We start from the raw sequence: 23,327 nt of genomic DNA on the forward strand, positions 1-23,327 counted from the left end.
CCTGCTGTACCAGCCTGTGGGGGCAGTGCTATGATCTGGGGTTGCTGCAGGTGGTCAGGTCAGGGTTCAGCAACAGTATGTGTTCAAAGAATGAGGTCAGCTGACTACCTGAATATACTGAATGACCAGGTTATTCCATCAATAGAGTTTTTCTTCCCTGATGGTACGGGCCTATTCCAAGATGACAATGCCAGGATTCAACGGGCTCCAATTGTGAAAGAGTGGTTCAGGGAGCATGAGACATCATTCTCACACATGGATTGGCCACCACACAGACCTTAACCCCATTGAGAATCTTTGGGATGTGCTCGAGAAGGCTTTGCACAGCGGTCAGACTCTATCATCATCAATGCAAGATCTTGGAGAAAAATGAATGCAACACTGGGCGGAAATAGATCTTGAGACATTTCAGAAGCTTATCGAAACAATGCCACAGTGAATGTGTGCCGTAATCAAAGCTAAAGGAAGTCCATCAAAATATTAGAGTGGTGACTTTTTTTTTGGCCAGGCAGAGTATTTTAGTCATCTTTCTGAGCATCTGTCATGTTTTTAGACATGAAAGTGGATTTTCTTTTGTTTGTTTTGAGCTGACAGGTTGATTGAAGGAAATAAGACTTTATTCTACTAAACTTTAGTGTGTTCTGGGTTTTTATATTTGACACAACTTTCTCTAATATGTAGTGATGGTTCAGTGCCACAACAACCTTTAAGAGATTTCTCAAATAAATGATAAAAACAGTAGCAACACAATAACAGACGATTCCCTCAGCCCAACATTAAAGTAATAAATAAAGCCCTATAATGGATCATTTCACATTAAGGTATTCAGGCAAAGATGAAATCAATTGACTCATATAATTTCATTTAGTTTAATATAAAATGAAAAAGTACTCACAGAGGAGGAAGAAGCAGAAAAATGTCAGATGGACAAAAATGATGTTTAATATATATACAAAAACCTTTTTATTTTTTTATTTTACTTCAGATTATTTCATCTTTCAATCATCTTCATTTTGACATGTTACAGTAAGCGTGTCTGCTGCTGTGGGAAGGTCATCTGTGTTAGAGGAGATCCTCCACAGCATGGCAGCTGTCAGAGCTCACATCCATCTGTAGGGCAGAGTAGACAACACTGTGAATGTTTTTACAGGGACCTCTGACAGGAGAGGCTGAGCTTCTGCTTGAGATCTTCACCTCTGTGTAGTTGCTTTTACTTGATTCATCTTCAGCCTGAAGAACAGAAGATTAAAAGCATAAAAACTGGACTCAGGTTAAGAAGCCAAATATCTACATGTTCTGAGGTTTCTAAATGGGCTCAACAACATTATATCAGCTATATTAATCAAACTCAATCAAAACAAGTTCTTCTTTTTTTGTCTTTTTTGCTACTCAAGTGGCTTTTATATTTTTTTTATTTTTTCCTAAATAAACAGACAGGAAGTGGGGTGGAGAGAGGGGAAAGACATGCAGCACTGGTCTGCAGGGCAGGAACTCAAACAAAGGACAGTTGCTTCAAGGACTGAGGCCTCTGAAGGGTACTCTACCGCTACGCCATGCGCTGTGCTGTAACATCTCTGTGCTAATATGTCACAGAAATAAGAAAACTATAAGATAAGAAACAGTAGACAGAAGTTCAACTTAAAATCTATTCATTGTCAAGTGCAACTTGCCACAGAAATATTACCAGCTGCTAAGTCACTTAAACTGGCTCTATTAAACATTAGGTCCTCGTCAGGAAAATCATTTTTAATGAATGACTTCATTACTGAGCATAATTTTGTTGTTATGTTTTTAAGACAAACATGGTTGGATGAAAACATTCAGACACCTACAATGACACAGTCAGTGCCTCCAAATTACAGTTTTCTAAGTGAAAACTCATGATTCACTACAATTTCTGGGCAAATTTGATTAATGAATATCTGGCTGTCCAGGTAGAGGGCCATGCTCCGGCCATGTTTCTAAATGTTTACAGGCCTCTGAAATCCAAAGCAAACATTTTCTGATTTCAATGACTTTCTATTTCCATTGACTCCATTAGTCAAACAGATATTATAAGAAAACACTTTTTTAAGGACAGTGCAACTGAACTTTGAACAACTGTAACTCAATAAATGAGCTGGTAGATAACTTCCAGTCTAAAGTTTCAGACATCATGATTCCATTGCTCCCATTAAGGTGACGGTTGTCTCTGGTAAGAAGAAATCTCTGCGGAGAAATGCTCCACTGGTAAGAAGTGAAAAAAGGGTCAAAAACCTGAACGGAGGTGGTGAAAGACTCCAGGTTCACTATGAGAGGTATAAAGAGAGACTTCACAGATATAACTTACAACTAAAACATTAAAGGGAATTTTTAATTTCTGAAATCTTCAACAACAACATTAATAATGCTCGTGCCTGGTTTGCTACGGTCGACAGGTTAACAAACCCTCCTGTGTCTGTAGCATCTGAACTCCATTCTAACAAGGCCTGCAATTAATTTGCTGACTTCTTTACTGACAAAATTCATAAGATTAGAGGAGTAGTCTGTACATCAATATCAAGGCCAGCACCAATGCTGTGTTCAACCAAGTCTGGATAAAATGACATAATTCTACCAAAACAACTACAAAAGCTTAGAAGAAATTATACATTAACTAAGCTCCTCCTCCTGCAGCTTTCTTGATATTTTACCCACAGCCCTGAGTTATTATAAATCAAGGTTAAAGGTTTGTTTAGAGTTGCTTTTATTACTGGTAAACATTTCTACTGGGGTTAAAGGTTAATTAGGATTTTCCACCGTGGAACAGGCAATGAACGGACCTCACTGTCCACGATGAGAAGAAGTTTTCTGTAACAGACCCCTCCCTGACATACCCCTGGCCGGGCTGGGCTCTCCTAGAAGCTAGGAGGAAGGTACACAGCATATAGGAAGGCTCTGACCCGAGGTCCAGACATGGACCAGTTTTAAAAGGAATATACCCTCATTATCGAGATGTGTAATGGGTCAGAACAGTTCTAAGAAGTTGCCTCCTCCCCAGGGAGAAACATTTGATTTATTTAAGAAAACTTTTCTTTACTTTCATTTAACAAGCCACTGCAATGTACTCTTGTATGTTTTTTGTCACTACAGTGTACTTTTGTCATCAAATAAAGCACTTTGAATTGTCTTGTTGCTGAAATGTTCTATACAAATAAACTTGCCTTGCCCTCTCACTGAATATTTTATGTTCACTCCAGGTTATGATGCAAACAAAGGAGCTGAGAACTAAATGTTTTCTGCCTTTTTATCAACAAAGTCAGAATATTAAGTCTAAACTTCTACATGAAAATTCTGTTGATTAGAACATCCTGAATTATAAGTCTCTGCTTAGGCTATGTTTCAACTATACGCCCCAGAAAGTTCATATAATATTTCTTTTTTAAGACCATTTTAACTGTGGAGTCCAAAACTTGGCCAGGCACTGAGCAATAACTCCGCCCACTGCTACAAAATAGAAGAAATTATCTGTTACAGTTAAACATAACATGAGCTATAGGTGACTTCAAACTGATGCCAGCGAATCATGATGTTAAAATACAGCCAGTTCAACAGCTATAGCACTAAAAAATTTAAAAGTTACCATTTCATCAAGGTACCATTGGGAAATCACTGCCTTTTTATACATTTAATACTGCAGCATGCTTGGTTTGATCACTACATGATCAAGGCTGACACAGAATCTTTGGACACGTCAAGACATTCTGCCACTGGAACACTGCAGCTGACACGCGTAATGTTTACCAGGCATGTGCGCCTCTGTTACAGAATCGGTGCAAACATCATAGCAATGACCAAATAATAACCTCACTTTAACTCACACTATGCTATCCATAAGCTTTACTGATGTTGTGGAAAATTATTTTAAATGCTCTGAACTTCCCTTACCTCTCTCCTCTGACCTTTGTGTTTTGTTACCCTAGAGGAGTTGGTCAGTAAATCCATTATCAGACGTTTATGGTTAACACTCCGTGAAGGGTTATGTCCCAAGGAAGGGCAGATGGATGCCCTCATAAATAACTTTGTTACCTCTGACCTTAGGTGGGGTCTAGAGGACCATATCTCCAAACTCTTTTAAGTTGAGGTAACACCCACATACTGTTTAAATACTGTCTGTAAACTCTTGTTCGTTGCTCTGCTTCACTGACTAAGCTCAGTGACAGGGTCTTCAAACGCTGCAATGCCTTTGAATAAAACTTTATAAGATAAAGTCCGGCCTTTCTCTTTTAATGAGTTGACTTCTCTCCCACTTTGATAAGAAAATCCATAACACTCACCTGAGTATGCTGGATCTGTGAAACTGGCATCACTTAGTGATTAATTTAGCAAAACATTATCTGACCACTAGACCTAGATAAGACAGAGCATCAAAATTTCACTCATAGATGGTCAGTTGATCCTTTGATATGCAACAAATTAATAAAGCAAGACAGTGATGCCCTGGAAAGTAAATGCCTAGTCATGATGCAGCAGAACACTGTGAATTCCATACTCTTGATCGCATTCATGCATTGTTGCATCAAAAGTATAACACAAAGACAGAATCTACATTTCCTCATGTTTAGACCTATCCCACAGATGTTTTTCATCAACACCAGCATAAATGGAGAGTGGGAACCAGTGTGCCAGCAACCTTACTTTGTGCTGAAAAGTGTCAGTGTTTGAGGTTTCACAGTAAGTTAAGTAGATATCCACATCCACATATCTCCACTCTTCATCCCCCCCTCTGTCGTCTTCATGCATTCTACTGAGCTGAGAAGAGATTTGAAATTAATGATATTAGTTAGTTTCTGAAGCAGAGTGCACCCAAAAGTTTCTCACCCTCAGTTCAGTGGCAGGAGCTTGCTCTGGTTGGATGAAGATACCTGAAAAACATTTTAGAACAGGTTGAGTCTTGAGGATAAGGATCTTGTTTTGCTCTTTTAGAACATCAGGAAGTTTTAAAATGGTCTACAGTAAACCATCAGTGTTCATACTGGTCGTTGATCTATTAGAGTTGAAAGTGGACCTGTCGTTTTTTATTCTAGGGAATGATTACATGTTTGAAATGTAAGAGCAGCCTCAGTCAGGAGAGTTGTACTGTAGGTTTTGTGGCCGAAGAGAAAGAATGTTAACATTTTTGGAGTCGAGAAGTTTCGACTCCAAAAATGGGGGAGGGTTGTGTGCATGTGTGCATTCTCTGTAGTCTTGCCTGTTTGGGGTTTATCCAATGTTTTATTGCAGTAAATCAGCACAGCCACAGAGAACAGGACCATGGTGAAGGTCAGAATCAGCGCCATCCACAGAACGTTTGCAGATGTTTGAAAAGAAGAACCTGTGGGTTTCACACACAGGATTCTGTGCTGAATAATGCTGTTATTATATAGTTTACATTTATAATAAAACATTTCTAATTAAAAACATTGATTTTGGCATGATGTACCTTTAGATGTTGTTGTGTTCTCCAGAGTCACATCTGTGGTTTTAGAGAAAACTGAAGCTAAACTGGAGCATAAACTCTGTGTGGTTGGTGGTGTGGAGATTGATGGGTCAACTGTTGGAAAAGGTCAGAGAACAGTTTGGGTTTGAAGATTTTTAGGGGACAGAAGTTTCTGACTCAGAACTGCAGCTTTTTGCAGGGAAGAGATGAGCAAAAAGCCTTTTAGTGATTAGAAAACTCACCTTCTGTAACAGTGATGCTGAAATCTCTGAATAAATCTGCTAATAAGGTTTTGTCCATCCTACATCTGTACCGTCCTGAGTCAGACTGGGTCAGATGTGTGACGGTCACCAACAGAACTGCTCCTGAGGCTGGTCCTGCATCATATTCAATGCTGTATCTGCCTCTCTGAGCTCTGTCTCCATCTGTCTGAACAAGAACCTCTTCTTCTCTACATCCTCCTCTGCAGAAGGACTTTGTTCTTCCAGAGGAACCAAAGGAACAGATGACTGTGAGTGAGCTGCCAGGTTCTTTATAGAAGTGATGATCCTTGTTTCCATCCAGCACAGCTGTTAAAATAATCATCAGTTTCTTTATGGTCCCAGCACGATGCAGTCTGATCACATTAATGCCATCTTCACACTGGGAGCTGCCCAGTTAACCAGTCTGGGGCTGGAACAGTTAAACCAACAGAAACTGGAGAAGGAACTTCTAGTGTTCCTCAGACCTTCAGAGAGTTTGAAACATTTCTGCAGCTTTAAACCAAACTCACCTTCTGCAACAACAAGTCTGAAGTCCTGGTATGAAGCTGATGATGAGGAGTCGCCTAAACCACATCTGTACAGTCCTGAGTTGGACTGGGTCAGCTCTGAGATGCTCACAGACAGAACTGAGTATGTTCTAGAAGCTTCTCTAATGTATTTAATAGTGTATCGTCCACTCTGAGCTGTGTCATCACTTGTTCTAATGAGGAGGTTTTCTCCTTCACAGGTTTCTCTGCAGAGGATCTTCAAGGTTCCAAATGAGTGAAAGAGGCACATAAATGAGATGTTTTCTCCAGATGCTCCATAAAGTGTTGCTGCTTCGACAGTACAGCCATCTCTGATCTGCAGAGCTGCAGAGAAGGATGCATTAGTGCAGGTTGTGGTTGTTCTGGCTGAGCTGGTTCATCTGAGGAAGTGAAAAATAATCAGACTGAACTTTGTTCTCTGATCTGCAGAGCTGCAGAAGAGATCGGGGGATAATACTAGGACATTCTGTTAGAAACTGGTGTGAGACAACAGCACCCTTATATTCAGAATCAGAATCAGAATCAGAATCAGAATCAGAAAAGCTTTATTGCCAAGTACAATTTTGGACATACAAGGAATTTGTTTTGGCGTAGTCGGTGCAATACAGTACAAATTAAACAGTATAAACATATCTACAATATAATATAAATATATGTGCACAGTTTTAAGTGAGTGAGAGTAAATATAGAGCAGTATAAGATGCAAGAGCAATACAACAGTGCAGGTGATCATTGTACAAGTAAAGCAGTGCAAGTAAAGCAGGAGTCCAAGCTGAGCGTTAATGTAACACATAGAGTTACAGGTTACAGGTGTCCTGTCAGCAAAAAAAGGGGGGGTGTGGGGGAAAGGGAGAGTGTCAGGGTGGTTTCTGGGCTTTGTTAACCAGGCTGGTGGCAGATGGGAAAAAACTGTTCTTGTGGCGTGAGGTTTTGGTCCGGATGGACCGCAGCCTCCTGCCAGAGGGGAGAGTCTCAAAGAGTCTGTGACCGGGGTGGGAGGGATCAGCCAGAATCTTCCCTGCCCGCTTCAGGGTCCTGGAGGTGTACAGTTCCTGGAGCGACAGTAGACTGCAGCCAATCACCTTCTCAGCAGACCGAATGACACGCTGCAGCCTGCCCTTATCCTTGGCTGTAGCAGCGGCGTACCAGATGGTGATGGAGGAGGTGAGGATGGACTCAATGATGGCTGTGTAGAAGTGCACCATCATAGTCTTTGGCAGGTTGAATTTCTTCAGCTGCCGCAGGAAGAACATCCTCTGCTGGGCTTTCTTGATGAGGGAGCTGATGTTTGGCTCCCACTTGAGATCCTGGGAGATGATGGTTCCCAGGAAGCGGAAAGATTCCACAGTGTCAATTGTGGAGTCACAGAGGGTGATGGGGGCAGGTGGGGCTGGGTTCTGCCTGAAGTTCACAACCATCTCCACTGTCTTTAGAGCGTTGAGCTCAAGGTTGTTCTGGCTGCACCAGTCCAACAGATGGTCCACCTCCCATCTGTACGCAGACTCATCACCATCAGAGATGAGTCCGATCAGGGTGGTGTCGTCCGCAAACTTCAGAAGCTTGACAGACTGGTGACTGGAGGTGCAGCTGTTGGTGTACAGGGAGAAGAGCAGAGGAGAGAGAACACAGCCTTGGGGGGAACCGGTGCTGATGGTCAGGGAGTCAGAGACGTGCTTCCCCAGCCTCACGCGCTGCTTCCTGTCAGACAGGAAGTCAGTGATCCACCTGCAGGTGGAGTCGGGCACACTCAGCTGGGAGAGCTTCTCCTGTAGCAGAACTGGGACGATGGTGTTGAAGGCAGAGCTGAAATCCACAAACAGGATCCTGGCGTAGGTTCCTGTGGAGTCCAGGTGCCGGAGGATGAAGTGAAGGGCTAGGTTGACTGCATCATCTACAGACCTGTTGGCTCTGTAGGCAAACTGCAGGGGGTCCAGGAGGGGGTCGGTGATGTCTTTTAGGTGTGAGAGCACAAGGCGCTCAAAGGACTTCATCACCACAGAGGTCAGGGCGACGGGTCTGAAGTCATTAAGCCCTGTGGTCCTTGGCTTCTTGGGAACAGGGACGATGGTGGAGGACTTGAAGCAGGCTGGCACATGACATGTCTCCAGTGAGGTGTTAAAAATGTCTGTGAAGACTGGAGACAGCTGATCAGCGCAGTGCTTCAGGCTGGCTGGTGAGACAGAATCCGGACCAGCAGCTTTCCGGGGGTTCTGTCTCCTGAAGAGTTTGTTGACGTCCCTCTCCTGGATGGAAAGAGCCGTCCTCGGCGTGGGTAGGGGGCTGGTGGGGGAGAACTTCAGGGTGGGGGTTGGAGGTGCCAAGGCCCCTCTTGAGGTTGGGGAGGTGGGGGTGGTGGATTGTGGCTGCAGCTGTTGGGGGGCGTCGTGGGAGATGGTTGCAGGACTGTCCCTTTGTCTTTCAAAGCGGCAGTAGAACTCGTTCAGGTCGTTGGCGAGGCGTCGGTCGTTGATGGAGTGGGGGGCTTTTCGGCTTGTAGTAGTCACAGACAAAATCTGATAGAATAAAGTTAATTTAAACAGCTTTGTTCACTGTCTGCATGTCTACGATCAGTCTACTGATGCAACAAAATATTAAACTTGTCAGGACTCTGTGTTGGTGCGCAGTTTGTATGTTTCTTTCCACCCTCTGCTCTAGAGCGTTCCCTGGCAGGTGTGGCTCATCAGGTCCTAATCTCTGGCCTTCTTAAGGAGCTGAGACCAGGAGGGAGACGTCAGCCCTTTGCTACATTTTTGTGGTACTGACCGTGGTGTGCAGTGCTTGTGCATACGTTTTGCTAAACCTAATTGGTATTTTCTCTTGTCTTTTTCCTCAGACCTTGCCTGTTGGGTTTTAAGGCTCCTAGTCCTGTGATCGTTTTTCTGAGCGAGCTTCAAGGTATTGTTCCTTGCCTTCCAAAGTGAGTCTCCCAGCCTCCTAAGCTTCTGGCCCTGATTTGGATGAAACCTTTGGAGAAACCTTACTCCTCACCTGCCTGTCCACCCTCCTACGTGGGAACGCTCAAACTCAGTCATCACTTAAGAGCTAAAGGGAAGGAAAAGAAACTGCAGCCTACCACGCTCATCCTGCCAACCTCCTTCTGAGGAAGGACGTACCTCCCCAGCTAAACCACTACACACTGGCCGTAAGTTCCTGTATGACTCCTACTGAAAATATCACCTTTCAATTCTCAAGGGATATCCATAACCTTGTCACCTTCCCTTCCAGAGAAGAGCCAGTTCCCTGCTGTTGTTGTCTGGACCCCTGTCTAGCCCTGTTCCTTTCTCCTTCACAAATAAATCTGTTAAAACACTGTCCTGAATCTGTGGTTGTGTTCTCCTCAGAGCTTAAAGAAACGCTCCAATATGACAAAACTGATGTGAAATTATTGAACAAAGAGAGCAGGATGAAGGATTTAAACATTAACATATTGATTGATTCATTAATTCATTCATTCATTTATTCATTGAAACTACATTGATTTATTTGATGTAATTTGCTTCAGATATGAGGAAATAATCCACTGAGAGCTCAAAGATACGTTCAGTCAGCTCAACAGTCCAGGAGGCTCTTTAAGAAGCTTCACGTGTTTTTACATGAAAGAACAAACAGTTCTCAAGGCATATTACAGAAATAATTCATCTAAAATTTCCTTAAGGTGAGTCTGAGCTTCTCTACAATGGATTAGTTGGAGCGAGTAATAAATTATTGACCTGAACTCCAGTAATAACTTTTGTATTTATGACGGGTTTTGTCCAAACTGGTTATAAGATTTTCCACATAATGAATTAGTCTTCTTCAGATTAAAACCACATTTACAAAACCAATAAAGTTACTGTTTCAAAGCAGCTCCTTAAAGTTATGTTTGAAACACTGAAAGTGGCATAAATAATAAGAAACGTTGCTTACAGAGGAGGAAGAAGATGAAGCTTTGCAGGATGGTCATGATCACGCTCTGATGGCTTCAGACTGACTTCTCACTTCCTGACTCTTGAATTGAATTTGTTCCTCTTTTAAACATTATACTTCTGCTCTTTGCGACACTGTCGCTAACATCCCATGAAGGGGTCACAATGTAAAATGTTTAAGACCCAAAGATTGTTTCTGAAGAGTCAAATAAAAGGTTTCAGTGCAGAGAAAAACAGACAAATGTTTATTTAAAATGTTGACCAGGTCCTGTGGCTTTAAATGATCAGCCCTCGACCACCGTGCTTTACAGCTGGTATGAGGTGTTGGTGCTGATATGCTGTGTTTGGTTTTCTCCTGACATGATGCACAGCAAAATCAGTAGTGGTAAATTAACAGAGTCAAAGTGCAATGACTATCAGAGTTTCTAAAACAGCCCAGAGAATTGGTGAAAAATCCTAAGGATGAAGGAGCAGGTTCTCCTTCTGCCAGGACACCATTTTGTCCTTGAGAGAGCAGAGGTAAGTTGATTGCAGTAATAAGTGTAGGTCAGTCAGAGTGACGTAGCTCAAAAACTACTTTGTGTCACGGAGTGACATTTTTGGACTCTGTTTGTGGCTTTGTGTTTGTTTACCTTTTGCTTAGATTTTTCTATTTTGGTTTTTGTATCATGTTTTTCTTTCCTCCCTCTTCCGCCTCCTAGTGTTTACTTCTTAAGTTCTTTTATGGTTGTTTTCTTATTACTTGGTTTGTTTTATCATTATTATTATTATTATTGTAATTATTATAGTTCTTGGTCTTCCCTGGATTCTCTAGTTTTACTTCTCTTTAGTATCTTTGTGGTTAATTGTGTTTTATTATTTGTTCCTTTGCACTCTTCTTGTTTACTAGTTTATTTTCTGTTTCCTTTCCAGTTAATTCAGTCACTGTGGTTAGGTTTCTGTACTTTTGTATTCAGGTTTTCTTTATGGGTTCTTTGTTTGTTCTCAGGTTGTTATTGTTGTTCCTATGTTCCCTCTAGTTTCTCTGTTTACTTTAGTCATGATTATTCTAGTTTTCTTATTCCCCATTTGATTATTTGTCTATAGGTTTGCTTGGTCTGTGTTTCTGTTTATTAGTTACTTTGCCCGTCCTCAGTCTTTATATTTGTTTCACCTGTTCCTTCTGCCTCCTTGTCACACCTGTTCCCTGTTTTCTCTGATTACCTGCCCTTTGTTATCCCTCAGTATATAAGTTGGTTTTGTGTCATTGTTTGTTGCTGGTTCCTTGTGTTCGTTACACCTCGTTCTTGTCCATGATTATGCTTTGTTTTTTTGCATTACCTTGCCTTGGGAAACCTGCAGTGATTTTTTTGTAAGCTTTGTTTCTAGGCTCTGGTTCGTTTCCTGCAGTGTTTTTTCTACGTTTTTGACCTTGTAAATAAATCTTTGAATTACAAAGATGATCCTGCCGAGCTCTTGTCTGCACTTTGGTCCGATCCAAAACCACATCATGACACTTTGTTTATTACAAGATACGAAATGGAAAATTCCTGGCATATTGTTTGGTTATGAAAACATGAGGTTGTTACTCTGTGACAAAACTGCGTTTTATGTTTCTGTTCGTTTCCTCCTAATGCTTCTCTTCTGGTTTTTGACAGCCCACACCTAGACAGTGTTTCTCCTTCTGAGACTGATATGGGAGCTACACCAGTATTTTGAAAACCACCTTTGAGGTAAATTCAGTATTAATTTTGCTTTAATTCGCCCTTCTGGATAAATATTAGTATATTGGCAACATTTGATGTAATTCAACTCAATTCTACATTCTCCTATTATCCTCAAATCTAGCAATAACATAAAGTTGAAAGCTGTTGTTTTAGCTTTTAACTTTATGCTCTTTCTCTGTTTCTTCCCTTTCTAGAAGCTACATGTGGCCTGACTCTGTGTTTAGCTGTGGCACCTTCCTGGAGGGGGGCTGTTGCTCCTCACACTCGCTACTGAATTTTGTTTGTGGAGAAACCTGATATACACAGGTGCTCTCACACATAAACCTACAGGTGTTTGGATTCAGGTGTTTACAGATAACATATATACTCTATATATTATACTCTAAATGTGCTTTTCAATTCAATTCAGTTTTATTTATATAGTGCCAATTCACAACACATGTTGTCTCAAGGTTCTTCACAACAGTCAGGTTCATACATTCCAATTAATCGTAACTATTGAACAGTTCAGTCAGATTCAGTTATTTATTCAAATTGGATAAAACGTTTTTCTGTCTAAGGAAACCCAGCAGATTGCATCCAGTCAGTGACTTGCAGCATTCACTCCTCCTGGATGAGCATGTAGAGACAGTGGACAGTCACTGGTGTTGACTTTGCAGCAATCCCTCATACTGAGCATGCATGTAGCGACAGTGGAGAGGAAAAACTCCCTTTTAACAGGAAGAAACCTCCAGCAGAACCAGAACCAGACTCAGTGTGAGCGGCCATCTGCCACGACCGACTGGAGGTTTGAGAGAACAGAGCAGAGATACAAAGAGAACAAAGAAGCACTGATCCAGGAGTACTTTCTATGGGAAGGAAAAGTAAATGTTAATGGATGTAGCTCCTTTAGTCGTTTCATCTAGAAAAAAAGAACAGATAAACTCTGAGACAGTTTTCAAGGTTAGAGTCTGAAAGAGAGAACATAGAGTTAGTTACAGTAGAAGCTCAGTCAGTAGCCATGTCTAGGAGACAGAAAGGGTTAAACACTGAAAGACAGGGCTATGTGGATCATTGGTAGAAGGTGAGCATTAAGTTGTTGCCAGCAGAAGCTCGGACGATGCCCCTCTCCAGAAAGGTGTCACAGGTAGATACAGAGTCAGGCCAGGTGTAGCTTCGAAGAGGGTGAAAGTGCAAATTTTCTGTAACATTGTTTTTGTTAAATATACGTTTTTTCTAAAGTGTTAACTTGTATTCTCTTCATACTTCTGCCTCTCTCTCTTGTTTATTTCGTTTCCGTCTCTGTGACCATTGCAATTAAAATAATCCCAGCGCATTTCTAAAAAAGTTTTTTTATATGTATCAAGCAAAGCATCATAGTGTTAGTCGTAATGCTCCACTTGTGAAAGTAAATCTGTTTCTGGCTCCTTCTTGGAACTTAGACAACAATTTTGAGCTACTCTGCCAAACAGGACACGTTAAAAAAAAACAGAACCAGTTTGTTCCAGACACAGCCATGATGGGTCGTATTTACCATCAATGCCTGTTGATGCATATTGCAAACATAGTTTATTAGGGATTGGATTGTGGTCAGAGTTATGCCCAGTTATGATTAATTTTGCGAATCTCTGTGCCTACATTTATGTCTGTTTATGTGCTGCATATAATTTCTTCTGCAGGAAAGGAAAAATGGAAGGTGCTGCTGCAGAAGACTTGAGACTGGGGTGAAGATTGACTTTCCAGTAGGACAACCACCCTAAACATACAGCCAGAGATACAATAGTAAGGATAAAATCAGTGGTGTCTAACTCCAGTCTTCAGGGTCTGGAACTGCAGGTTTTGGATGTATCCTCGCTCCAACATGGCTGATTCAGGCCTCCTCATGTCACAAGGTTCTGCTCCATTCGTTCAAACAATATATCTTAAATTAGAATCTGCTTGATGGCTAAAACACAATTAGATTTTCTTACCATGGCTAATTGTATATAAATCCAGTCAGTAAGGGGTTAACATATGCCATAAATTAGGCTGCAGCTGAAATACAGACTGACGAAAAGGGGAGGAGGGGTGTTTTACGTCATGTTTAACCTTTGATTTAAAAAGCAAGACATGAGAAAAGAAGCAGCAGGAAATCAATCTCAACATGACTGTTGCTCTGATCTTCTTATTCCTCTGTGAGTACGTTTTCTTCTCCTGTCTTACATAATCAGATAAATTTATCAAATCTAGCCTCAATAAATGACTTTTAATAATCGTATGGTTCGCTCTGCAAAGAGAGGTGGTGTTCTGTGATCAGGTTGAGTTGGTCTCTCACACATTCACGGCTTTTATCAGTTTAATGAATTTCCTTCAGTATTTAATACGAGCTGAAATATAACGATGATGCATCAATGTACAAATAGCAGGATCCTAAAATAATGTTTAGTCCAAATAAATTTTTGTTCTGTAATCAGAAGTCACAGTTTCTCTCTTATTAGGGCTATGAGCTTTAAACAAGTTACGGGTTGTTGCAATTATCTTTGACATTTTGTTCTGTATTTCTTTTTCAAAGAAAAAGAAAAAATTTCATTGTCAGAAAAAATGTTTTTACTGAGAACCTGGAAAACAGTTTTAGGCATCCTGATGACCTTTTAAACAACGGCGAAAGAGTTTATTCTCCGTATTTGGGAGGAGATGGTCTAAATTTCTAACTATAATTATAATCCATGATTAAAGTATGCACAATATATGAAAATAAAGGTATTTATAAAGCATATTTTAAACCAAACAGGGTAAAACAAATCAGAAACATTTATTACAATAAACTAGAGGATCACATGAGATAAAAAGAGATATTGCACATTTTTAGGATAAATACAACAAAATTACATGTTGAGGTCAAAACTCCTTCAGGATTGAAAGCCAAAGAGGAAACCTGAGTTTCCAGGAGATTTTTAAAGCTGTCTAATGTTTAAGCGTTCTTTATCGGCATCCGTAAATGTTCCAGAGAGAAGGTTCTGTTACTGCGAAGGCGCCGTGAAATAAAGCATGAAGGCACTGCTGGATAAAAATGGATTGCTCCAACATTCTGAGCCATGCAGAACAGATGAATCGCTATTATTTCTGTCAGAAATAATCAGAAAGGATCAGAATATTTGTGGACCTTGCAGGAAATGGTCAGAACTTACTTTGAGGTGATGAGAAGAAGCTGGTTGCAGATCTGCTCTGCTGACACAGGAACCAGAACCTTCTTCTCTTGTCAAACAATTTGTCCATTCAATCTCCTCAGTTTAGGATGAAATTTTCATAAAAAATAAAATTTATAAAAATGTGGGAAATTATCTTTATTCTTTAAATAATCAAGTGAAAATAAAATGTAATCAAACCTTTCTTCTAATTGCTGAGCAGCTTTCTGGTGATGAGCTCCAGGTATTTTAGGTTGAAAGGGATCCTTGCCATCACCATAATCTTTAGCTTACTCCATAGACTCTATACCAGATTCAGTCCAGATACTAGACTCTGACTGGCCCGCTCCTACATGAAAGATCAGGGGTGTGAATACTTTAGGCTTAGCTGGAGGTACCTCTGGTCATAAAAGCATCCCAACATAATTCATTCAATGTTAGGAAGAGTGCCTGTTTAAAAGTTAGAAAAGATACAAAATTTAAACTCTGGCTGCTTCTATTCCTGCTCATGAAGGACAACTGAGAACAGCAGTATGGGTTCCACATTTGCTCTAAGGTGGACAGAGTTCATGTATGTAATGTTGAAACAGATCTTGTGGTTTCCTTGTGGTTTCTCTCAACAGGCTCTGATCCACCTTATTGTTCTTCTCTGCAGCTCTGCAGGTCACCAACAGCCCTTCTGTCAATGCACTGAAACAGTTACATGGAGCAGCTGGAGAAGACTTCTCGGTGACATGTGGCCTCTCTTTCTCTGAAACCTGGAAGATCTTCTGCAGGGAAAGCTGTGAAGAAGGAAACATTCTGATTCAAACCAGAGAGAAAGCAGCTCAGAGAGAACGATACAGCATTAAACATGTTAAAAATCATTTATCAGACGTTTACATTTTATTTGTGAACATCTCAAAACTAAGTGAGTCCGACTCAGGAATGTACACATGTGGTTTGGGCGACTCTTTGTCCTCGGTGACCTACCAGGATTTCAAACTCGTTGTTGTTGGAAAAGGTGAGTTTCTGTTGAAGCTGCTGAGATGTTTTTATCTCTGAAGGACTGAAGGAGGGTTTTATAGGAGTTGCAGATGGAAGCTGGTTATTTTCATCCATATTATGTATAATTAACTAACTGAAACCCTGAGGCACGTGAACCCAGAGCTATGTGACCTGCTGAGGAGATAATTCAGCCATCTGTCCCTGTCCTCAGGGTGTCAGTGTTCTGCCACACTTAGAGACTGACATATAGACCCAAAAGTTCAACTTTGGTCTTGTCTGAAAAGAGAACCGTTTTAAGATGAGACCTGCTGCTTTCTTCCAACAAAACTTTCTTCTCACCATTCTTCAATTAAGAGCAAATCAGCAGATCCTCCAATCCATCTCTGAGGAATCCATCTTTATTTTCCTCATCTGTGTTTGTTTGTATCTGTCAGTCGAGCTGTGTCACTTAATCACATCTAAATCTACCATCTTGTCTTTGCATTTTGTCAGCATCTGGCTCATCCACCTCCAGGTCAAATCCAGTTCATTTAACTTCCCCCCCAGCAGCCACACTGAGTTTAAACTACAGTTCAGACAGTCTCACACCTTCAGCTTCCTCTGAAACCACCAATCATTCAGTTGTGAACCAGGAGGAGGTGCCAACATCTGAAGGTACATCCAACCACTCAGCTTTTCTTTAATCAACCTTTACAACCTTGAATTTGTTCCCAACACATTCTGTTGAGGAAGTTTAACAGAAAATATGCTAAAGATTAATATTTTTATAAGATTTTACTCTCCTTGCTCTGTACCTATTATTTTGGAACACAAAAAGTCTTCAAACTGCTCCATCCTGTGTACCGTCTCTGTTTGCATCTGAAGACATGTTGTTTGTATGCAAAAAGAAACTCATCACCATGTTTTGTGTCCAACGTTCTTTAGAAATGTCTGCAGAGCTTCTGCTGGTTGTGGCTCTGACTGTGACCATATCTGGCATCCTGTTATCTGGGGCTCTGCTGGTTTTCTGCAGAAGAAGGTGTCATAAGCATCTGACAGGTAAACAACAGGAAACAGATCATTTTGTGGTTTAAGGGGCAACTAAAAACCAATAAAAAGAAGGGGAAAGATCAGCTGCGGCACGTGAGAAACAACGTTTCATATAGGAAGCAGTCTGAGTGGAACTTGCTGATGGAGTTGGACACATGGATCTGCAGCTGGGCTATGAAACCAAAGGGAGAACCACATTTCTATAGCTTCTGTCTGAGACGGTGTGCATCTATCTGCCAAAGAACAGCCCCGTTAGCTGCAAGAGTTAAGGCTCATTCAGTTGCTGACACTGAACAGAGAGCATCTGGGCAGACTTTTACACTTTGAAATAAACAGCAGTATATGCAAGTTCAGGCTTCCGATGTGATCGTCTCACAGTGGTCCGTACATACAGACATGATTCTGCATGATTCCTTCGGATAGGGAGTAATGAACCGTCATCTCCCAGTATTGCCCCCAAAGTGAGGTTATCAGAACCAGGGAGTGAAAGCAAGACCACCTGCACCACGGTGAACTGATCTGTGCTCAGTGCACTGCAGCCCCAGTCGGCCATCAAGTGACTCAAACATAAGACTGGGTTTAGAAGCAGTGTACTGGGCTCACCACGTCCCATGTGAAAGAGAACAAAGGTCACTTTCATACTGCAGTGAGAACTGTCTCCATGACAAATAAAATAAAACCTTGTGTAGAACAAGCTCCATCCATGTTTCATCAACTCTGATGGGTTTCACTGTTCATGATGCTGCCACCACCATGTTCCAGTATAGGGTTGATGAGTTCAGGATGAGGTGCAGCTCCCCCAGAGTTACCATGGGCCCGATGGCTGGTTTCATGATTAATGCTCTCCTCGGCCAGGTTGCTTTCTCTGGCACTGTCGAACAGCCAATGATCACTCTTCAGTCAGGGTTAAGGTGCTCCATGTGACCACAGCCAGCCAATCACGTCCCAGGAAGCACTAGATGTCTATGCCAAACCCGGGGTCATTTTTAATAAAAGCCCTCAGTGACAGGAAAAGCAAAGACGGTGAGTCAAATAGTTTACAAGCTGTATGCAGAACAACGCCTTTTGTCCCATCCCAGTTTCTGCAGTGTAAAGAAATGACTGGTTGCTATGGTAATGGTACGTACAGTTTCAGCATGCATCAGTTGGTCATCCTCATTCTTCCTTGTTTGTCTGCATGATATTTAAAGCTACCACAGAGGCAGCATTTACACAGTGTAAGACGTTGGCAGGCAGATTCATCCAAACACAGCGCTTTAAGTATTTAGGTTTATGAAGGAAATTAATAACTTGTCCCTTTATGGGATGTTCTGCATTCTGCATGGTTGGAACAGGAGTCAAATTTTACAGGATCAGATTATGTTTCCCTATTGCCTCAATATATAGTTTTTATAATTTGTTTAGTTAACATGCTACATAGAGGGAATCTAATGAAAATGAACTGTGTATTTTAACAACAAAAATCTTTTGTTTAGCAGTGCATGATGTCAGCCTTGCTTATTTTGTGTTTTTATCTTTATATACCTAAGCTGGACATGACTCCTGCTGGGTGGACCCTGTTTACTGATTGAACGATTTGTGTCTCAGAGGCAGGACTGAATGTTGGTATCGCTGGGTTTTTATCTGTTATTTCACCAACGTTGATGTCTAACTCTTATCTGTAACTTAAATGCCTTCAGGTGCGACTGCAGGAGGCTCAGACAGAACTGACCAGCAGGTAATGAATCGGTCTCAGTTTAGGCTGAAGGATGGCTACTGGAAAACAGAAAAATAAATCAGATCTTGAATCTGCAAACTTTAAAATGCTATGTATTTGAAAATGTGAATCAACATAAATGTGTAAAATAAAGGCCAGTGATGATTGAATTAAATAATGAAAGTTTGACTATTTTGTTTTTGTTTTTTAGAGCTCTGTATATGAAAATCATCCCTGTGGAGAACTGATTTACCATAATGTCAAACCTGTCAACAGGACCAAGAAGTAGAACTGTGCCTGAAAAACTCAGAACATCCACATGAGACCCTGAATTTGGACCTGGATTCTGTCTCTGGACCTCAGAGCTGCCTTATGTTCACGGTTGCTGTAGCCTGCTTTAAAATAGGAAATATAACATTTAAACAACATGAGTCACTGAGAAAAATGATTTTGACTATGAAGGTTTTTGAGAAATTGTTTCACCTCTGTATGTGTCTTGGTCCTGAGGTGTTTGGGGTTTCATTTCTGTTGAGTGTGTACAGGTCCTTCTCAAAAAATTAGCATATTGTGATAAAGTTCATTATTTTCCATAATGTCATGATGAAAATTTAACATTCATATATTTTAGATTCATTGCACACTAACTGAAATATTTCAGGTCTTTTATTGTCTTAATACGGATGATTTTGGCATACAGCTCATGAAAACCCAAAATTCCTATCTCACAAAATTAGCATATCATTAAAAGGGTCTCTAAACGAGCTATGAACCTAATCATCTGAATCAACGAGTTAACTCTAAACACCTGCAAAAGATTCCTGAGGCCTTTAAAACTCCCAGCCTGGTTCATCACTCAAAACCCCAATCATGGGTAAGACTGCCGACCTGACTGCTGTCCAGAAGGCCACTATTGACACCCTCAAGCAAGAGGGTAAGACACAGAAAGAAATTTCTGAACGAATAGGCTGTTCCCAGAGTGCTGTATCAAGGCACCTCAGTGGGAAGTCTGTGGGAAGGAAAAAGTGTGGCAGAAAACGCTGCACAACGAGAAGAGGTGACCGGACCCTGAGGAAGATTGTGGAGAAGGGCCGATTCCAGACCTTGGGGGACCTGCGGAAGCAGTGGACTGAGTCTGGAGTAGAAACATCCAGAGCCACCGTGCACAGGCGTGTGCTGGAAATGGGCTACAGGTGCCGCATTCCCCAGGTCAAGCCACTTTTGAACCAGAAACAGCGGCAGAAGCGCCTGACCTGGGCTACAGAGAAGCAGCACTGGACTGTTGCTCAGTGGTCCAAAGTACTTTTTTTGGATGAAAGCAAATTCTGCATGTCATTCAGAAATCAAGGTGCCAGAGTCTGGAGGAAGACTGGGGAGAAGGAAATGCCAAAATGCCAGAAGTCCAGTGTCAAGTACCCACAGTCAGTGATGGTCTGGGGTGCCGTGTCAGCTGCTGGTGTTGGTCCACTGTGTTTTATCAAGGGCAGGGTCAATGCAGCTAGCTATCAGGAGATTTTGGAGCACTTCATGCTTCCATCTGCTGAAAAGCTTTATGGAGATGAAGATTTCATTTTTCAACACGACCTGGCACCTGCTCACAGTGCCAAAACCATTGGTAAATGGTTTACTGACCATTGTATCACTGTGCTCAATTGGCCTGCCAACTCTCCTGACCTGAACCCCATAGAGAATCTGTGGGATATTGTGAAGAGAACGTTGAGAGACTCAAGACCCAACACTCTGGATGAGCTAAAGGCCGCTATCGAAGCATCCTGGGCCTCCATAAGACCTCAGCAGTGCCACAGGCTGATTGCCTCCATGCCACGCCGCATTGAAGCAGTCATTTCTGCAAAAGGATTCCCGACCAAGTATTGAGTGCATAACTGTACATGATTATTTGAAGGTTGACGTTTTTTGTATTAAAAACACTTTTCTTTTAGTGGTCGGATGAAATATGCTAATTTTGTGAGATATGAATTTTGGGTTTTCATGAGCTGTATGCCAAAATCATCCGTATTAAGACAATAAAAGACCTGAAATATTTCAGTTAGTGTGCAATGAATCTAAAATATATGAATGTTAAATTTTCATCATGACATTATGGAAAATAATGAACTTTATCACAATATGCTAATATTTTGAGAAGGACCTGTATTTAGACCATTTATTTACTGTTCATTTTGTTCTTCAGGTATTTTAGGTATTACCTTTCATATTTTAATTGATATGGTACCGATACCTTGGAATCAGTATCGATATTCAACGGTACCAGTTTTGGTACTTTTGTGTGTGTTTCTGTAGTGATAAATGTTCATTTGTTTAATAATAAACTGATGTAAATGTTTCAGTCAGTCAGTCATTTTCTACCGCTTATTCCATAGTGGGTCGTGGGGGAGCTGGTGCCTATCTTCAGCAGCCTATGGGCGGAATGTAAATGTTTCAATTGAACAATATTTCTCAATTTATAAACTTTAATGAATATATCAAAACATCTAGCTGTTTGTATTGTAAAATCTCAGTTGTTTTAAACATTTCTTCAACTTGAACACCCAGAACTTGTCACGGACTGGTTTCTGTGATGGTTTATTTTGTCTAGATGTTTCTATTATGTTTATTAGTCTGTTTTGCTCCCTCTACCATCTCCTGGTGTTTTGTTGTTTTCCTCCCTTACTAAGTTTCCTTATGGTTCTATTATTATGATTAGTCTCTATATTATGGTTCTTTTTTCTCCTGGATTCTTTAGCTCCTCTTTTAGTATCTCTCTGTTTATTTATGTTTGGTATTTTTTCACCTTACACTCTTCTTGTTTTTCTAATCTGTTTTCTGTTCCTCCTCGTCTTTATTCCCTTTCTGTGTTTTTATTCTGTTCTGTCTAGCTTAGTTCTTTATGTTTAGTTTCTAGTGTTCCGGTTCTTCCTGTTAGGTCAGCTTGAGTTATTGTTGACTTTTATTCTAGTCCTCTGCTTCATTCTCAGTTTGTTCTTTCAGTGTTTGTTTGTTTACTTGTAGTCAGGGTTTCTTTATGGTTTCCTTTTGCTTAGGCCGTAGGTTCTTGTTATTCTTCTGTTCCTTCCAGTTCCTCTGTTTCATTTACCTCTTGGTTATTCTAGATTTCTTATGTTTTGGTTTAGTCTATTGTTCTGCTTAGGTCTTTGTTTCTCTTTATTGGTTAATCAGTTCCACCTGTCCCTTCAGCCTCCCTGTCTCCTTGCCACACCTGTTCTGTGTCTCTTTGATTATCTGCCCTTTGTTCTCCTCTCATGTCTCCCTGTATATTAGTTGGTCTGTGCTCTTTGTTCCTTGCTGGTTCCTCTGTTTGTTCACATTCTGTTCTGCCTGTTCATTCACGCTTGCAACCCTCGTCCTTGCCATGTTCCTGCAGTGTTTTTGTTTCGGTTTTGATATTTTGAATGAACTGAAGACTGATTGATTGAAATGCTGCGCCCGAGCTCTTGTCTGCGCTTCGGTCCACCCCAAACCCCACTGTGACAGAACTACGCAGTGTTTTTTCTTAATGCACAAATGAAAACCCAACCATGTTGTTGGCTGCAGACGAGTCGCTAACAAATGCAGGCGTCCTAACGGTGCTGACTGCAGGAGTTGTAGCCGTAGATCTGAGGCTGAAAAAAATTGTCTCATCAGCCTTGAGAAAAATCTGGTGTTGAACCAGGAGCTTTCTCAGATTAGAAGTATTCCCGTCTCTGCTCTTGCACTTCCTCCACAAATACTGCAAGGAGCATAACCTGCATCCCATTTTGAAAAGTAGAGCCGTATCTTCAAGTGGTTTCTATCAGACATGATTAATTTGTTGACGGTACCAGCATTTCGCTCTTGTGGTGCAATGCTGTGTTCATGTCCGGCATGGGAAGGAAAGAAATCGCCAACTCTTCCTCTCCCTTCGTGTCACAATGATGCGTTTTGGTACCGAGACATGGTACCGTTCGCTTTTACGTGAATCGGTACAGTTTGGTCAGTACCCATCCCTAACGGTCCATCCAGCCAACTTTGGGTCTTAGATTTCAGCCTCTTATATTGTCATAATGAGTGGGGGTTTTGCTGGACCAGAGTTCAGTCAAGAGGAGCAGCATGGTGAATAGACTATTTAATAACGGAAACTGGTAAACGTACAGAGGTCGTCATGGAGCACAGCAGGGTGTCAGACATGGAGCAGGTAGCAGCCAGGAGGAACCAGTGGAGAACAATGAAACCACTGAGTATTAAAAAAAAAAAAAAACTGGAGGTAGGGTGGAGAATGGACCATTAACAATGGGAGCAAATCCGGAGCAGCTGGTAGGAGAGAGACTGCAGGCAACTGAAGGAGGGAGGCTAATTAACACAGATGAGCATGGAGTCCAGGGAAAAAACAGAAACATCTAGGCGAACAGATATAAGTAAACAGTGTGAACATAATCAGGAGAATGTGAGACAGCTGGAGACCAGGGATCCTAAACACTACAGAGGGAGAATGACTAACATGAACGTAGAGAGGGTGCCGGAGGAAACGGGGACATGTTTTTGGGATTAATAAAGTATTTTTGAATTGAATTTGAATTGAATGTCTACTGAACATGGGGGGGAAATAAGATCTATGAGAAAAACTAAACTAAACACAAGGAATATAAATAAACCTGGCTGAG

General features: G+C 41.2%; 1 protein-coding gene and 1 long non-coding RNA gene across 4 annotated transcripts; one reads left to right on the plus strand and one right to left on the minus strand.

Moving 5' to 3' along the window:
* Positions 1-910: 910 nt before the first annotated feature.
* On the minus strand, positions 911-10,203 carry LOC124874074 (polymeric immunoglobulin receptor-like). Of its 2 annotated transcripts, XM_047375277.1 has the most exons (9): positions 10,134-10,203; positions 6,210-6,551; positions 5,680-6,006; positions 5,441-5,551; positions 5,210-5,332; positions 4,840-4,883; positions 4,657-4,770; positions 1,195-1,230; positions 911-1,110 (listed from the first exon to the last, which is right to left on the minus strand). In XM_047375277.1, the coding sequence occupies exons 1-9, from the start codon at positions 10,168-10,170 to the stop codon at positions 1,063-1,065; spliced, it is 1,182 nt and encodes a 393-aa protein (XP_047231233.1). In that variant the 5' UTR covers positions 10,171-10,203; the 3' UTR covers positions 911-1,062. The 2 variants fall into 2 exon arrangements, with proteins under 2 accessions (XP_047231233.1, XP_047231225.1); XM_047375269.1 differs by having other exon boundaries at positions 911-1,230.
* Positions 10,204-10,535: 332 nt separating this feature from the next.
* LOC124875092 lies at positions 10,536-15,900 on the plus strand. 2 transcript variants are annotated; one of them, XR_007039965.1, is made up of 4 exons: positions 10,536-10,651; positions 11,770-11,844; positions 13,497-13,599; positions 15,637-15,900. It is a non-coding gene; the product is annotated as an uncharacterized LOC124875092 (long non-coding RNA). The 2 variants fall into 2 exon arrangements; XR_007039966.1 differs by lacking the exon at positions 10,536-10,651 and adding an exon at positions 11,452-11,483.
* The last annotated feature ends 7,427 nt before the right edge of the window (positions 15,901-23,327 follow it).

Source organism: Girardinichthys multiradiatus, chromosome 1 (assembly GCF_021462225.1).
Source record: "Girardinichthys multiradiatus isolate DD_20200921_A chromosome 1, DD_fGirMul_XY1, whole genome shotgun sequence".
Taxonomy (NCBI): Eukaryota; Metazoa; Chordata; class Actinopteri; order Cyprinodontiformes; family Goodeidae; genus Girardinichthys; species Girardinichthys multiradiatus.

Excerpts from the sequence above, each read along its gene's own strand:
- LOC124874074 (XM_047375269.1), bottom strand. The coding sequence starts at position 10,170 with ATGACCATCCTGCAAAGCTTCATCTTCTTCCTCCTCT. Across the intron at positions 6,552-10,133 it reads CTTCATCTTCTTCCTCCTCT|CTCTGCAGATCAGAGATGGC; the intron begins GTAAGCAACGTT and ends CCTTCTCTGCAG. Across the intron at positions 4,771-4,839 it reads CTCCTGCCACTGAACTGAGG|CTCAGTAGAATGCATGAAGA; the intron begins GTGAGAAACTTT and ends ATCTCTTCTCAG.